General features: G+C 36.8%; 1 protein-coding gene across 1 annotated transcript; it reads left to right on the plus strand.

The window, feature by feature from the left end:
- Positions 1-15,422: 15,422 nt before the first annotated feature.
- LOC144617358 (olfactory receptor 5AC1-like) lies at positions 15,423-16,346 on the plus strand. Its single transcript, XM_078452616.1, has one exon. The coding sequence runs from the start codon at positions 15,423-15,425 to the stop codon at positions 16,344-16,346; it is 924 nt and encodes a 307-aa protein (XP_078308742.1).
- Positions 16,347-16,658: the final 312 nt, after the last annotated feature.

Consider the following 16,658-nt stretch of genomic DNA (forward strand, 5'->3'; position numbering starts at 1 on the left):
GCTATAGAAGAAAGTGGGCGGCACTAAAACCGAGAAATCTTCATCACGGTGCAATAGTACAATACGACCACTAGATGACAGCACAGACTACACATACCCAGCCGGACCACACTAATACGTGTCCTCTTCCTGTCAATGGAAAATCACAATGATTTGCACCTAACAGTACAGGCACTATTAAAGGAAAAGATTAATGATATAATGCCAAATGACTCAGGGGGAAAAAGTTCCTGCTATCGAGGAAAATGCAATTATTTATGTCGAATGTAGATTGACTAATGATGTTTGTTGGTTTCTCTGAATACTGAGCATATTTTTAAGGTTTCATCTCTTACCTACATGTAAAAATTTTATCTCTGGGAATGCTAGGAGGTACAAGTGAACACTATAGAAAGAGAAACTTTCTATAGTGCATTTTGCACAATGAAAATACAACAATCACCTCAATTAATGTTAGCTGCCAACCTTACTCCTCTCTATTAATATAGTCTTTGTATTTCCAACATCATGATTTTGATCATGATTCCCACCATTCTTCCAGTCTCCCAGTCTCGAAAATTTGAAGTCATCTTTGATCCTTCCATTTTCAAGATTTGGTTTTTTCTTTTCTTTCTTCTTTCTTTCTTTCTTTCTTTCTTTCTTTCTTTCTTCTTTCTTTCTTTCTTTCTTTCTTTCCTCTTTTTTTTTTTTTCTTCCAATTTATGTGTTGAGGGGCATCTAGGTGGCTCAGTCAATTAGGCGCTGGACTCTTGATTTCAGCTCAGGTCCTGATCTCAGGTGGTAAGTTCAAATTGGGCATGGAGCCCACTTAAAAAAATTGTGTTTTCCTTCAAAACTTCTTTTGCAGTTCCTTTGTATTCCCATTGCCACCTTTTGCCTTACTATAAATATATATCTAAATCAGCCTCCTTGCCTCAAGTCTTCCTAGTTTACTCTCTTCTATATGTAGTTTTGCTAATATACACTAATCATACTTCTTTTTCTAATATCTTTTCTCTGGCAAAAGTGTTTTCCCATTGCCTATAGGAGAAATTCTATTCTGTTATGATGGTCTTATGTTATTATTCCTTTGCTAATACCACACTGCCTTGATCATTGTAACTTCATAGTAAATACATTTTAAAATCCTTCAACTTTATTCTTCTTTTTCAAAGCTGTTTTAATTAGTCTAGTTCTTTTGTCCTTGTGTACAAGTTTTCAAGTCAGCTTTTCTACATCTACAAAACAATTCTGCTACGATTTTGATTGACACTGCATTAAATCTGTGGGTCAAAGTGGTGATAATTAACATCTTATTGTGTTGAGCTATCCAATCAATGAGCATGGTATGCCTCTACCTGGGTCTTTTGTGATTTCTTTTATCAGTGTTTATAGTTTTCAGCATACAGATCTAATATGTATTTTGTTAGATTTATACCTAAGTGGTTTATGTTTTTGGAATTCTTATAAATGTCATTGATTTAAAAAGTGTTGGCTTCCAATTGTACATTGTTAGTATATAGAAATATGATTGATTTTTTATTCAATTTTTAAAATTGTGAAAAACACATAGCATGAAATTTATCATTTTAACCATGCTTTGGGGTACAGCACAGAATTATTAAGTATATTCAAATTATTGTGCAACCATCATCACTGTTCATTTCCAGATCTTTTTTTTTAAAATGAAGACAATTTTTTTTACAGAAGCTTAAGGTTCACAGCAAAATTGAGAGGGGGGTATGGAGACTTTCTACATAGCCACTTTCTCTACTCATGTGTATCCTCCCCTATTATCAACATCTTCAAACATAAGATGTACATTTGTTACAATTGATAGACCTACATAGATACATGATAGTCACCCAACGTCCATAGCTTATATTATACTTCACTCTTAATGTTGTGCTTTCTATGGATTTGGACACATGAATAATGACATGTATCCATCATTATAGTATCATATGCAGTATTTTCACTGACCTAAAAAGCCTCTGTGCCTCACCTATTTATCTCTTTCCCTTCAACCCCTGGCAACCACTGGTATTTTTACTGTCTCAGTAGTTTTGCTTTTTCCTCAATATTATATATCAGAACCATACAGTATGTAGCATTTTCAGTTGACGTCCTTCACTTAATAATATGCATTTAAGTTTCCTCCATGTCTTTCCATGGCTTGATAGTTCGTTTCTGTTTAGCACTGAATAATAGTTTATTTTCTGTATGTACCACAGTTGATTTATCCATTCACCAACAATATGGGTTGTTTTCTAGCCTTTGCAATTATGAATAAAGCTTCTGTAAACATCCGCGTACAGGTTTTTGTGCGGGCATACGTTTTCAACTTGTTTGGGTAAATGCCAACAAGTGGAACTGCTGGATTATACGGTAAGAGTACATTCAGTTTGTAAGAGACCACCACAGTCTTTAAGAATGGCTGGACCATTTTGTACACCCACCAGCAATGAACCAAACTTCTTGTTGGTCCACATCCTTGCCAGCACATGGTGTTGTCTCTGTTCCAGGTTTTGACCATTCTAATACATGTGTGGTGGTAGCTCATGGTTTTTTAAATTTATATTTCCCTGGTAACATATGATGTGTAGCATCTTTTTATATTATTTGCCATTTGTATATCTTCTTTAGTGCCATGTCTGTTAAGGTGTTTGGCCCATTTTTAATTGGCTTGTTTATTTTTCTTATTGCTGAGGTTTAAGAACTCTTTGTTCATCTTAGATAACTATCATTTATCAGATGTGTCTTTTGTAAATAATTTTTCCCAGTCTGTGGCTTGTCTTCTTGTTCTCTTGACATTACCTTTTGCAGAGCAGAAGTTTTTAATTTTAATAAAGTCCAGCTCATCCTTTTTTTTTTCATGGATCATGTCTTTGGTGTTGTATCTAAAAAGGCATCACCATACCTAAGGTCACCTAGATTTTCTCTTATGTTATCTTCTAGGAGATTTATAGTTTTGCCTTTAATGTTTGCATCCGTAGTCCATTTTGAGTTAATTTTGTGAAGGGTAAGGTGTGTATCTAGATTCATTTTTTTGCGAGTGGATGTACAATTGTTCCAACACCATTTGGTGAAGAGACTATCTGCGCTCCATTGTATTGCCTTTGCTCCTTTATCAAAGATTAGTTGACTTTATTTATGTGGGTCTATTTCTAGTTCTTTGTCCTGCTCACTGACCTGTTTTTCTATTCTTTCACCAATACTATACTATCTTGGTTACTGTCATTTAAATATTAAGCAATAAGTACAATAAGTGGCTTATTAGGTACATCAGTTCTCCAACTTTACTCTCCTTTAATATTGTATTGACTATAGTGGGCCCTTGTCTCTCCATATAAACTTTAGAATCAGTTTGTAGATATCTGCAAAATAACTTTCTGATATATTGATTGGCATTGCATTAAACCTAAAGATCATATTGGGAAAAACTGACATCTTAATAATTTAAAATTTTTCTTTCGTTAACATGGAATATCTTTCCATTTATTTGGTGCTTTTTTGATTTCATTCATCAGAGTTTTGTAGATTTTCTCATATATACCTTGTACGTATTCTGTTAGATTTATAGCTGAGTATTTCATTTTTGTGTGATAATGTTAAGTGGTACTTTGTTTTTATTTTTAAATTCTACTTGTTCATTCCTGATATATAGGGAAGGACTAACTCTTTTATATTAACCTCATATCCTAAAACCTCACTATAATCCCTTAGTAATTCTGAGAGTTTTTTGGCCACTTCTTTAAATTTTTTTACATAGATGTCTTCTGTGAACGAAGAAGTTTTATTTCTTTTTTCCCCAATCAGTATATTTTTTTTAAATTTCATTTTCTTATATTATTGCATTACCTAGGACTTCCACTATGATGTTAAAAAATATCAGTGGCTCATTAGGTTGAGCATCTGACTCTTGATTTCGGCTCAGGTCATGATCCCGGAGTTGTGGGATCAAGCCCTATGTCAAGCTCTGTACTGAATGTGAAGCCTACTTAAGATTCTCTCCCACCCCCCCTCCCCACCCAACCCTCCCCTGCTCACACTGTCTCTCTAAAATTAAAAAAAAAAAAATAGTGGTAAAAGGGAACATATTTGATTTGTACCTGGTCTTAGTGGGAAAGCTTCAAGTTTCTCACCATTAAATATGATGTTATCTGTAGGTATTTTGTTGCTCTTCTTTATCAAGTTGGGGGAGTTCCCCTTTATCCCTAGTTTACCAAATTTATATCATGAATAGGTGTTGGATTTGTCAAATGTGTTCTCTGCATTTATTGATATGATCATGTGGTTTGTTTTTTTTTTTTACTTATTGATGTTACGGATTACAGTAATTGATTTTTTCAGTTTATTTATTTATTTTGAGGGGTGAGGGGTAGAGAGAGAGGGAGAGAATCCCAAGTAGGCTTTGTGCTTAATTTATACAGTTGGAGTGGATAGCCTCTATTTAATATTTACAACTGGCCAGTTAAAAGAAGAGAAAACAATTATACAAAGACTTTCATTTGACATTTTCATTCTTTTTTTTTAATATGAAATTTATTGTCAAATTGGTTTCCATACAACACCCAGTGCTCATCCCAAAGGGTGCCCTCCTCAATGCCCATCGCCCACCCTCCCCACCCTCCCACTCCCCATCAACCCTTGGTTTGTTCTCAGTTTTTAAGAGTCTCTTATGGTTTGGCTCCCTCCCTCCCTAACTTTTTTTTCCCCCTTCCCCTCCCCCATGGTCTTCTGTTACGTTTCTCAGATTCCACATAAGAGTGAAAACATTGCCAAGTAGTATTCCATTGTGTATATAAACCACAATTTCTTTATCCATTCATCAGTTGATGGACATTTAGTCTCTTTCCATAATTTGGCTATTGTTGAAAGTGCTGCTATAAACATTGGGGTACAAGTGCCCCTATGCATCAGCACTCCTGTATCCCTTGGGTAAATTCCTAGCAGTGCTACTGCTGGGTCATAGGGTAGATCTATTTTTAATTTTTTGAGGAAACTCCACACTGTTTTCCAGAGCAGCTGCACCAGTTTTATTCCTAGGTATTTTATGATTCTTGGTGCAATTGTGAATGGGATCAGTTTCTTGTCTTTTTGTTACTTCATTATTAATGTATAGAATGCAACTTATTTCTGTACATTAATTTTGTATCCTGGATTTTACTGAATTCATGTATCAGTTCTAGCAGACTTTTGGGGGAGTCTGTTGGGTTTTCCATGTATAGTATCATGTCATCTGCAAAAAGTGAAAGCTTGACTTCATCTTTGCCAATTTTGATGCCTTTGATTTCCCTTTGTTGTCTGATTGCTGATGCTAGATCTTCCAACACTATGTTAAACAACAGCAGTGAGAGTGGGCATCCCTGTCGTGCTCTTGATCTCAGGGGGAAAGCTCTCGGTTTTTCCCCATTGAGGATGATATTAGCTGTGGGCTTTTCATAATGGCTTTATGATGTTTAAGTATGTTCCTTCTATCCCTACTTTCTTGAGGGTTTTTATTAAGACAGGATGCTGAATTTTGTCAAATGCTTTTTCTGCATCGATTGACAGGATCATATAGTTCTTTTCTTTTATTAATGTCATGTATCACATTGATTGATTTGCAAATGTTGAACCAGCCCTGCAGCCCAGGAATGAATCTCACTTGATCATGGTAAATAATTCTTTTTATATGCTGTTGAATTCGATTTGCTAGTATCTTATTGAGAATTTTTGCATCCATATTCATCAGGGATATTGGCCTGTAGTTCTCTTTTTTGCTGGGTCTCTGTCTGGTTTGGGAATCAAAGTAATTCTGGCTTCATAGAATGAGTCTGGAAGTTTTCCTTCCCTTTCTATTTTTTGGAAAAGCTTGAGAAGGCTAGGTATTATCTCTGCTTTAAATATCTGGTAATATTCCCCAGGGAAGCCTTCTGGTCCTGGACTCTTATTTGTTGGGAGATTTTTGATAACTGATTCAATTTCTTCGCTGGTTATGGGTCTGTGCAAGTTTTCTATTTCTTTATGTTTCAGTTTTGGAAGTGTGTGGGTGCTTAGGAATTTGTCCATTTCTTCCAGGTTGTCCAGTTTGTTGGTATACAATTTTTTATAGTATTTCCTGATAATTGTATCTCTGAGGGATTGGTTGTAATAATTCCATTTTCACTCATGATGTTATCTATTTGGGTCCTCTCCCTTTTCTTTTTGAGAAGCCTAGCTAGAGGTTTATCAATTTTGTTTATTTTTTCAAAAAACCAACTCTTGGTTTCATTGATATGCTCTACAGTTGTTTTAGATTCTATATTGTTTATTTCTGCTCTGATCTTTATTATTTCTCTTCTTCTGGTGGGTTTGGGGTGTCTTTGCTGCTCTGCTTCTAGTTCCTTTAGGTGTGCTGTTAGATTTTGTATTTGGGATTTTTCTTGTTTCTTGAGATAGGCCTGGATTGCAATGAATTTTCCTCTCAGGACTGCCTTTACTGCATCCCAAAGCATTTGGATGGTTATATTTTCATTTTCACTTGTTTCCATATATTTTTTAATTTCTTCTCTAATTGCCTGGTTGACCCATTCATTCTTTAGTAGGGTGTTCTTTTTTTTAAATTTTTTTTAACGTTTATTTATTTTTGAGACAGAGAGAGACAGAGCATGAATGGGGGAGGGTCAGAGAGAGGGAGACACAGAATCTGAAACAGGCTCCAGGCTCTGAGCTGTCAGCACAGAGCCCGACGCGGGGCTCGAACTCATGGACCACGAAATCATGACCTGAGCCGAAGTCGGCCGCTTAACCGGCTGAGCCACCCAGTCGCCCCAGTAGGGTGTTCTTTAACCTCCATGCTTTTGGAGGTTTTCCAGACTTCTCTGTGGTTGATTTCAAGTTTCATAGCATTGTGGTCTGAAAGTGTGCATGGTATGATCTCAATTCTTGTATACTTATGAAGGGCTGTTTTGTGACCCAGTATGTGTTCTATCTTGGAGAATGTCCCATGTGCACTTGAGAAGAAAGTATATTCCGTTGCTTTGGGATGTGGAGTTCTAAATATATCTGTCAAGTCCATATGATCCAATGTATCATTCAGGGCCCTTGTTTTGTTATTGATTCTGTGTCTAGATGATCTATCCATTGTTGTAAGTGGGGTATTAAAGTCCCCTGCAATGACCACATTCTTCTCAAAAAGGTTGCTTATGTTTGTGATTAATTGCTTTATGTATTTGGGGGCTTCCATATTCGGTGCATAGACATTTATAATTGTTAGCTCTTCCTGATGGATAGACCCTATAATTATTATATAATGCCTTTCTTCATCTTCTGCATTTGATTTAAAGTTTAGCTTGTCTGATATAAGTATGGCTACTCCAGCTTTCTTTTGACTTCCAGTAGCATGATGGATAGTTCTCCATCCCCTGACTTTCAGTCTGAACATGTCCTCAGGTCTAAAATGAGTCTCTTGTAGACAGCAAATAGATGGATCTTGTTTTTTTATCCATTCTGATACCGTATGTCTTTTGGTTGGAGCATTTAGTCCATTTATATTCAGTGTTATTATAGAAAGATAAGGGTTTAGAGTCATTGTGATATCTGTAGGTTTCATGCTTGTAGTGATGTCTCTGGTACTTTGTGGTCCTTGCAACATTTCACTCACAGAATCCCCCTTAGGATCTCTTGTAGGGCTGGTTTAGTGGTGATAAATTCCTTCAGTTTGTTTGTTTGGGAAAACTTTTCTTTCTCCTTCTATTCTGAATGACAGACTTGCTGGATAAAGGATTCTTTGCTGCATATTTTTTCTGTTTAGCACATTGAAGATTTCCTACCATTCCTTTCTGGCCTGCCAAATTTCAGTAGATAGGTCTGCCACCTGTCTTATGGGTCTCCCTTTGTAAGTTAGAGCCTGTTTATCCCTAGCTGCTTTCAGAATTTTCTCTTTATCCTTGTATTTTGCTCATTTCACTATGATATGTTGTGCAGAAGATCGATTCAAGTTATGTCTGAAGGGAGTTTTCTGTGCCTCTTGCATTTCAATGCCTTTTTCCTTCCCCAGATCAGGGAAGTTCTCAGCTATGATTTAAGTACACCTTCAGCCCCTTTCTCTCTTCTTCTTCTGGAATTCCTATGATATGGATATTGTTCTGTTTGATTGCATCACTTAGTTCTCTAATTTTCCCCTCATACTCCTGGATTTTTTTTATCTTTTTCTCAGCTTCTTCTTTTTCCATAATTTTATCTTCTACTTCACCTCTTCTCTCTTCTGCCTCTTCAATCTGTGCTATGGCCACCTCCATTTTATTTTGCACCTCATTTATAGCATTTTTAGCTCCTCATGACTATTTCCTAGTCCCTTGATCTCTGTAGCAATACATTCTCTGCTGTCCTCTATGCTTTTTTCAAGCCCAGCGATTAATTTTATGACTATTATTCTAAATTCTTGTTCTGTTATATTGCTTAAATCATTTTTGATCAGTTCGTTAGCTGTCACTACTTCCTGGAGTTTCTTTTGAGGAGAATTCTTCCATTTCATCATTTTGGATAGTCCCTGGAGTGGTGCGGAACTGCAGGGCTCTTCCCTTGTGGTGTCGGGAGTAACTTGCGTTGGTGGGCGGGGCTGTAGTCAGACTTGATGTCTGCCTCCAGCCCACTGCTGGGGCCATAGTCAGACTGGTGTGTACCTTACCTTCCCCTCTTCCAGGGGCAGGACTCACTGTGGAGTGGTGTGGCCCCTGTCTGGGCTACTTGCACACTGCCAGGCTTGTGGTGCTGCTTTGATGGGATCTGGTCAAGGGCGTATTAGCTGGGGTGGATCTGCAAGTTGCACAGGGGCAGGAGGGGAAGGCTTAGCTTGCTTTGCAGTTGGTGGTCCCCTGGGGGAGGGGCCCTGCAGCACCAGGAGGGAGGCAGGCCCATGGAGGGATGGATCCACAGAAGCACAGCACTGGGCCTTTGTGCCGTGCAAGCAAGTTCAGTGATGGGAACTGGTTCCCTTTGGAATTTCATCTGGGGGTGGGAGAGGGGAATGGCGCTTGCCAGGGCCTTTGTTTCTACGCTGAGCTGAGCTCTGTCTTTCTGGGCTCAACGACTCTCCCTCCCGGCATCCTCTCGCCCTCCCTGCTCTCCGAGAGCAGAGCTGTTGACTTTTAACATTCCAGATGTTAAATCCTGATGGCTATCAGAATTCACGAAGTCCAGCCCCTCTGCTTTTACAAGCCAGACTCAGGGGCTCTGCCTTGCCCGGTGGGCTGCCTCTCCACCACCCCAACTCCCTCCCGCCAGTCCATGTAGTGCGCACTGCCTCTCCACCCTTCCTACCCTCTTTGGGCCTCTTGTCTATCTTGGCTCTGGAGAATCCGTTCTGCTAGTCTTCTGGTGGTTTTCTGGGTTATTTAGGCAGATGTGGGTGGAACCTAAGCAATCAGCAGGACGAGGTGAGCCCAGCGTCCTCCTACACTGCCATCTTCCCCTCTGAGTCAACATTTTCATTCTTAAACTTTGTTGTGCACAAGACCACAGGTATTAGATTCAGTAGATCATCAGTGGGCTTGAGGTTCTGCATTATTCGGAGCCATCCCAGCTGATTCTGATGCAGATGTGGTTTGGGTCACATTTTGAGAGACAAAGCACTAAAATTGATCAAACATTCATGACCATCACTTTAGATTTTGAATTTTTCTTTTTTCTTAATAGGAAAGCCTACCTTATAAATCAAACAAGAAAAAGAAATAAAAAGCATCCAACTGGGAAAAAGAAGTAAAACTATCACTATTTGCAAATGAAATGATACTATATATAGAAAATGCTAAAGATTTTACGAAAAATATTTAGAACTAATAAATGAATTAATTAAGGTTTCAGGATAGAAAATTAATATACAGAAATCTGTTGTATTTCTATGTACTAATAAAAAACTATCAGAAAAAGAAATCAAGAGAATACTTCCATTTACATTTATGTCAAAGAGAATAAGTACCTAGGAATAAATTAACCGAGGAGTTGAAAAACCTGTACTCTGAAAACTAGAAGACATTGATGAAAGAAATTGAAGATGACAAAAATAAATAAAAAGATAAATCGTGCTTGTGGATTGAAAGAATTCATGTTGCTAAAATGTCCTTACTAGTCAAAGCAATCTATAGATTCAATGCAATCCCTATCAAAATATGAATGGCATTTCCCACAGAACTAGAACAAATCATCAAGATTTGAAATCCTCAGATTTCAAAATATATTATCTACATTCAAACAGTATGGCACTGGCACAAGCTACACATATAGATCCATGGAACACAAGGGAGAGCCCAGAAATAAACCCATACTTATACAGTCAACTAATCTACAAAAAGGACCAAGAATATAAAGTGGGGAAAAGACAATCTTTTCAATAAATGGTACTGGGAAAACGTGACAGCTACCAGCAAAAGAATGGACCTGAACCATTTTCTTATACTATATACAAAAATAAACTCAAAATGGATTAAGGACCTAAACGTACGACCTGAAACCATAAATCTCCTAAAAGAAAACAAGCAGTAAAGTGTTGGACATTGGTCTTAGCAATAATTTTTGGACCGGTTTCCTCAGGCAAATGCAACAAAAGCAAAACATTTGGATCTGTGTCAACCTAAAAATCTTTTGCACAGCAAAGGAAACCATCAACAAAACAAAAAGGCAAGCTTCTTAGTGGGGGAAGGTATTTTCAAATGATATAGCTGATAGGAGTTAAATATCCAAAATATATAAAGAACTCATACAACTCAGCACCAAAAAAAAAAAAAAGAAATCAAACAATCTGTTTAAAAAATGGACAGAGGACCTGAACAGACATTTTCCCAAGAAGATATAGAGATGACCAACAGATATATGAAAAAATACTTAACAATGCTAAGCCTTAAGGAAATGCAAATCAAAACCAAAATGAGATATTACCTCACACCTGGCTAATATCAACAAGACATGAAATAACAAGTGTTGGTGAAGATGTGGAGAAAAGGGAACCCTCGTGCTCTGGTGGTGGGAATACTGGTGCAGGCACTGTGGAAAACAGTATAGAGTTTCCTCAAAAAATTAAAAATAGGAGTACTATACAATCCAGTAATTCCAATTCTGAATATTTGCTCAAAGAAAATGAAATAATTTCAAAAAGATATATACACCCTTATGTTTAGCATTATTTACAACTGCCAAGATATGAAAGCAACTTAAGTGTCCATTAATAGATGAGTGGATAAAGATGTGATATGTGTGTGTGTGTATTGTGTACACACACACACACACACACACACATCAATGGAATATTATTCAACCATAAAATGAATGAAATCTTGCTATTTGCTACAACATGCATGAACCTAGAGGGTATTATGCTAAGTGAAATAAGTAAAAAAGAGAAAGACAAATGCTGTATGATTTTACTTTATATGTGAAATCTAAAAAACAAAAGAAATAAAACAATAACACACTCATAAGTGCAGAGAGCGAACTGTTGTTTGCCGGAGGAAAAGGGTTAGGGGGATAGGTGAAATAGGTGGAGATTAAGAGATATAAACTTCCAGCTATAAAATAAGTGAGTTATGGAGATGTAATGTACAGCATAGGGAATATAGTCAATAATATTGTAGTAACTATACATGATTACAGATGTTAGCTAGACCTACATGGTGATCATTTCATAACTTACATAAATGTCAAATTGGGGCACCTGGGTTGGCTCAGTCGATTAAGCGTCCATCTTCAGCTCAGGTCATGATTTCATTGCTCGTGAGTTCGAGCCTTGCGTCAGGCTCTGTGCTGACAGCTCAGAGCCTGGAGCCCACTTCAGATTCTGTGACTCCCTCTCTCTCTCTGCCCCTCCCTGCTCACGCTCTGTCTCTCTCCTTCGATAATAAATAAGCATTAAAAAAAAGTCAAATCACTTTGTTGTACACCTGACACTAATATAATATTATATGCCAACCACACTTAAATAAAAACTGGTTTATGAAAAATTATGTATAGCAGTGCCATAATTTTATTTTTATATGTATATATAAAATGTTTATATTATTATGTAAATATAAATATATGTATTAATTACATATAATAAAGTATACATAAAAATAGCTACATGTATAGATAAATGATGGCAGAAATATATACTAAAAAGTTAACTGTTCTTATCAGTGATTAGCGAATTATAGCAGTTTGTTTTCTTTTTGCTGTTTTACATTTTCAATGTTTTTTCTGCCATTAACCTGTAATGTTTTTGTTTGCAGAAGAAAGAAAGAAGCTATAAAAAGAACAGTCACAAAAGTCTATGTTAGAAGTGACTTGTTGATTATGCCTATAATGCCCAGTAGGTTGACTTCATTCTACAGGGAATCTTTTGGTGCCATTGAGGGAATTTCAATACTATGTTCACAAACAGGTTTGAAGATGGGAAGAAATAAATATCTTCCCTTCCAAACAGTATTTTTCAAAGAAAAATAACATGAAACAAATAGTTGTCTTTGACATTTTTTTTCTTGTATCTTAAGAGCTCTTCATGAAAATTTATATTTTATGGCATCTCTGCATCTTCTTATAAGCATTAGGTGAGAATACAGTACTTTATTTTATTGTAAATTATTCTTTCCAAGAAAACTATTAGAAAATACCATTTTAGTACCAAGAGTTTCTCATGAGCTATCAAAATTTGTGAAAAATATTTTTCAGATGATTTAGTTTCCAAATGGAACATCCTGAATTGAATAGCTAAATAAACATTGTGTATTTCCTCTGAAAACTTTTAGACATCAAGCTATGTCTTTGTAGAATGAAGAATTGAACTCAGGCAATTCAGTTATGGCATTGTGTGCTTTACTACTATGCTTATGCTACCTACTAAAGAGCAGAGGGGGGGGGGGTCATAGTCACACAGACTGTGGGTGGAAATGTACCTTAGAAAATCTGGTGCTTTAGATGAGAACCTCAAAACAAGGGTCATAAAGCTCATAATTACTTGCCAATTCAGACGTGGAATAGAGATTCAAAGCCTCTGAAATATTGTTACATTATTGTTAATTTGGGGGGGCAGTATAATGAGTTATAAAACACATTTAATATTTTTTGTGTCTTTGAAAATTAAAATTCATTCTGGCATTTCATTTACATGGAAACACAAACAGAACGAAGAAGATTTCTGACTGTTAAGAATCATAGAGTTATGGGGTTTTTTAAAGGAGTGTATGATTTCCCCTTCTACTTGGATCTTTTTTAAGATGATACTTTGCTGGAAACATGCACGCACATACAAAAGAGTTCGCCACAACTATTAAGAGCCACAACTTGTTATATTCTGTGAAGAGCGGAAAATAAGGATAATCGGGTGTTTGTAGCGATTTGACAGCAGCGTGTTTATTTGATGATTATTGCTGATACTAACAGCGTCTCTGTTTCTTAATGTCTAATGTAAATCTCAAACACATTTTCTCTTTTTCTATTTCCACGAAGATTGAGAAGAAGTTTTTCTCCAAATGGTTTCCTTTTCACAGGGGAAAAAATTCCAGGTGACTTTTTATAGAAAATACCTCAAGTCTCATATGTATTTTTATTGTTCAAACATTATTCTCATTAGAACTGAATATTTCACAAACTCTGTCTTCCCTCAATTTTCTGTATTGTTCTGTCTTTGAATCACCAAGCTGGCACTTTAGGGAAATGTTTCAGGCCAGTACAGACTTGGGGAATGAAGTCTTCAGCTTCTGTACAGACTGGTGACTGGGTTATAGAAGTAAACATGGGGCGCCTGGGTGGCTCAGTCGGCTGAGCGACCCACTTCGGCTCAGGTCATGATCTTGCGGTCTGTGAGCCCGAGTCCTGCGTCGGGCTCTGGGCTGATGGCTCAGAGCCTGGAGCCTGCTTCTGATTCTGTGTCTCCCTCTCTTTCTGCCCCTCTCCCACTCATGCTCTGTCTCTCTCTGTCTCAGAAATAAATAAACATAAAAAATTAAAAAAAAGAGAACTAAACATATGGGATAGAATGATACCCACTTGGGTGGTCTTGGTATGAAAGCCTGGGAGCTGTGAATCTAAAAATGGGAAATATTCCTTTGAATGGTTAATATTTAGATCAGCTGTTTGTAAATGGGTAGATCCTGTTTTAGATACCAAGGCAGGGATCTGAATACACAAAACATATTTTATGTTCAGACTTGTGCATTATTTGTGAAATGCATTGTGATGGTGAGGACTGAGGTTTTCTTCTCCTGGGTCTCCACAAGATCTAGCCTTCTCACTTGCTTCCTTAGGCTTGTAAAACTCGTGGATACATTTTTAGTCTGGGACTCTTAACTGTCTCGACTGGATTTATGTTAGTCATTACCTATTACTGTGATTCATCTTTTCTCATTTGCTTTGCCTTTTAAACAAAATTTATAATTTCTACTATTTAAATTGAATCCACCTTTTCAAAACACTGGTTATTTTTTCTACTGTGGTGTCATTTGTAATGTTTCATTCCACCTTGACTTTGATAGTCCTACTTGTAATCCCAAAAAGAACAGGAAAAGAAAAATCCTTCCAATCATTTTAGAATTTGTGCCTCTGAAATATTAAAACATATTCTCAGTTAATTGGATGGTAATTGTTTTATTTGGCCTATAAAATGACGGCCTTTGGATCCTTCCCAAACCTGTAAATAAGCTGGTGGTGTCTTTGTTTCTTCACTCCTCTTCAAAGGGGGGGGCTTTTATTTTTTTATCTTGGGTGCGACACCAGGTAGAGTTTCTACGTGTGACTGAGCTAAGAATGACAGCGTTCTAACTGAGGAGGTACTACACAGATATTTGGTGACTGAATGAATGATTATATTCACATATGAGAGTTTATTGGGGATAATTAAAAAGTGTTAATTAGAAATTAAGAGTGGTTTTGAGTAATATAAAATCAAAAGACTTGATTAGGTATCTGGGGTGATTTATATGAATATATAATCAAATAACAATGATAATGGACAGTAAAAACAGTAATGCAATATTAATTTACTGTCTTCTTATTTAACCTATTAATGCCTTAAAGGAACTGAATGATGTATATCATTAATATCAAAGACAGAGTCCATTTTTCATTCAATAGAAAAGATACACAAGATTTTCTGAAAAAGAGTAATAATAACACTTTTGAAACTGAACTGCTGCTGTTTTTAGAGACTTTCATATAAAATGTATGTTTTTATTCTCAGTTCTGAAAAACAATTCACTGTTAATATATTCAATTCTAAATATGTATGTACTTAAAAGCCTTTTTAAAAAATCTTTCTCAAAATTATTTACTATATACTTAATGCCCTTAAGTGTGTTTGTAAAAAAGAGAAACACTGTCCCTTCATATTTGTTGAGAAAGTGCCATCTGAAATAGGGAACAGACATTACCATTCGATACCAGTTTTCATGACCTTTGATTGTTTTTTTTTTCCTTTACCTATTCTCTCATGGTAGTAATCAGCCTGAGTGGATATGATGGAGACAAACAAGACACAGGTGACGCAGTTTGTTCTCACAGGACTGACAGATCGTCCAGGGATGCAGGCCCCCCTGTTCCTGGCGTTCTTGGTCATCTATCTCACCACCATGGTGGGCAACCTCGGACTGATTTTCCTCACCTGGAAGGACCCCCATCTTCACACCCCCATGTACTTATTCCTTGCTAGTTTGGCCCTTGCAGATGCCTGTTCCTCATCCTCTGTGACTCCAAAGATGTTAATGAATTTTTTATCTAACAATCACATGATATCCCTGGTCAAATGCATCACCCAATTTTATATTTTTGCTTCCAGTGCCACCACAGAGTGTTTCCTCTTGGTAGTGATGGCCTATGACCGCTACGCAGCCATATGCAACCCCTTGCGTTATCCAGTGGTGATGTCCAACCGACTCTGTACCTGGTTGATAAGTGTGTCATATGTGATTGGTTTTCTGCATCCCGTCATTCATGTGGGATTATTATTTAGATTAACCTTCTGCAGGTCCAATATAATACCTCATTTCTACTGTGAAATTTTGTCACTATATACAATTTCTTGCACTGACCCATCTCTTAATGCGTTGGTGATTTTTATTTTTGCTGCTTGTATACAAGCTTTTACTTTTACGACCATCATGGTGTCTTATACCCGTGTCCTCTTTGCCATCCTGAAAAAGAAGTCTGAGAAGGGCAGGAGCAAAGCCTTCTCCACGTGCAGCGCCCACCTGCTCTCTGTCTCTTTGTTCTATGGCACTCTCTTCTTCATGTATGTGCGTCCTGGGTCTGGGCCAGATCAATATCAGGATAAAATGTATTCATTGTTCTACACGGTTATAATCCCTCTGCTAAACCCCTTTATTTATAGCCTAAGAAACAAGGAAGTTTTAGGTGCACTGAGAAAAGTGATAAAGAAATAAATATTTTTTGGGGGGAAAGCTTTCATTATTCCTTATGTTTTCCTCTGTTTAAATAAAGCATAATGTGGGGTTTGCACATAGTGGGGATTTAATCTATAATCATTAAATGAATGAATAAAAAATTTACAGTAGATAGACTTGTCTTCATCATAAGTTGTTGTGATCATCAAAATAATTAATGAGCATGGTAAAGACAGGCTCCATTTACTTTGTGTTATTGTTGTTTTTAATCCATCTTCAAAGACAAAAGTGAAACAGAAATCTCCAAATTACTGTATCTTTGTAACGTGAAGAGCTTTGTGTTTCCAGATA

The sequence above is a fragment of the Panthera onca genome, chromosome C2 (assembly GCF_046562875.1).
Source record: "Panthera onca isolate mPanOnc1 chromosome C2, mPanOnc1 haplotype 2, whole genome shotgun sequence".
Classification (NCBI taxonomy): domain Eukaryota; kingdom Metazoa; phylum Chordata; class Mammalia; order Carnivora; family Felidae; genus Panthera; species Panthera onca.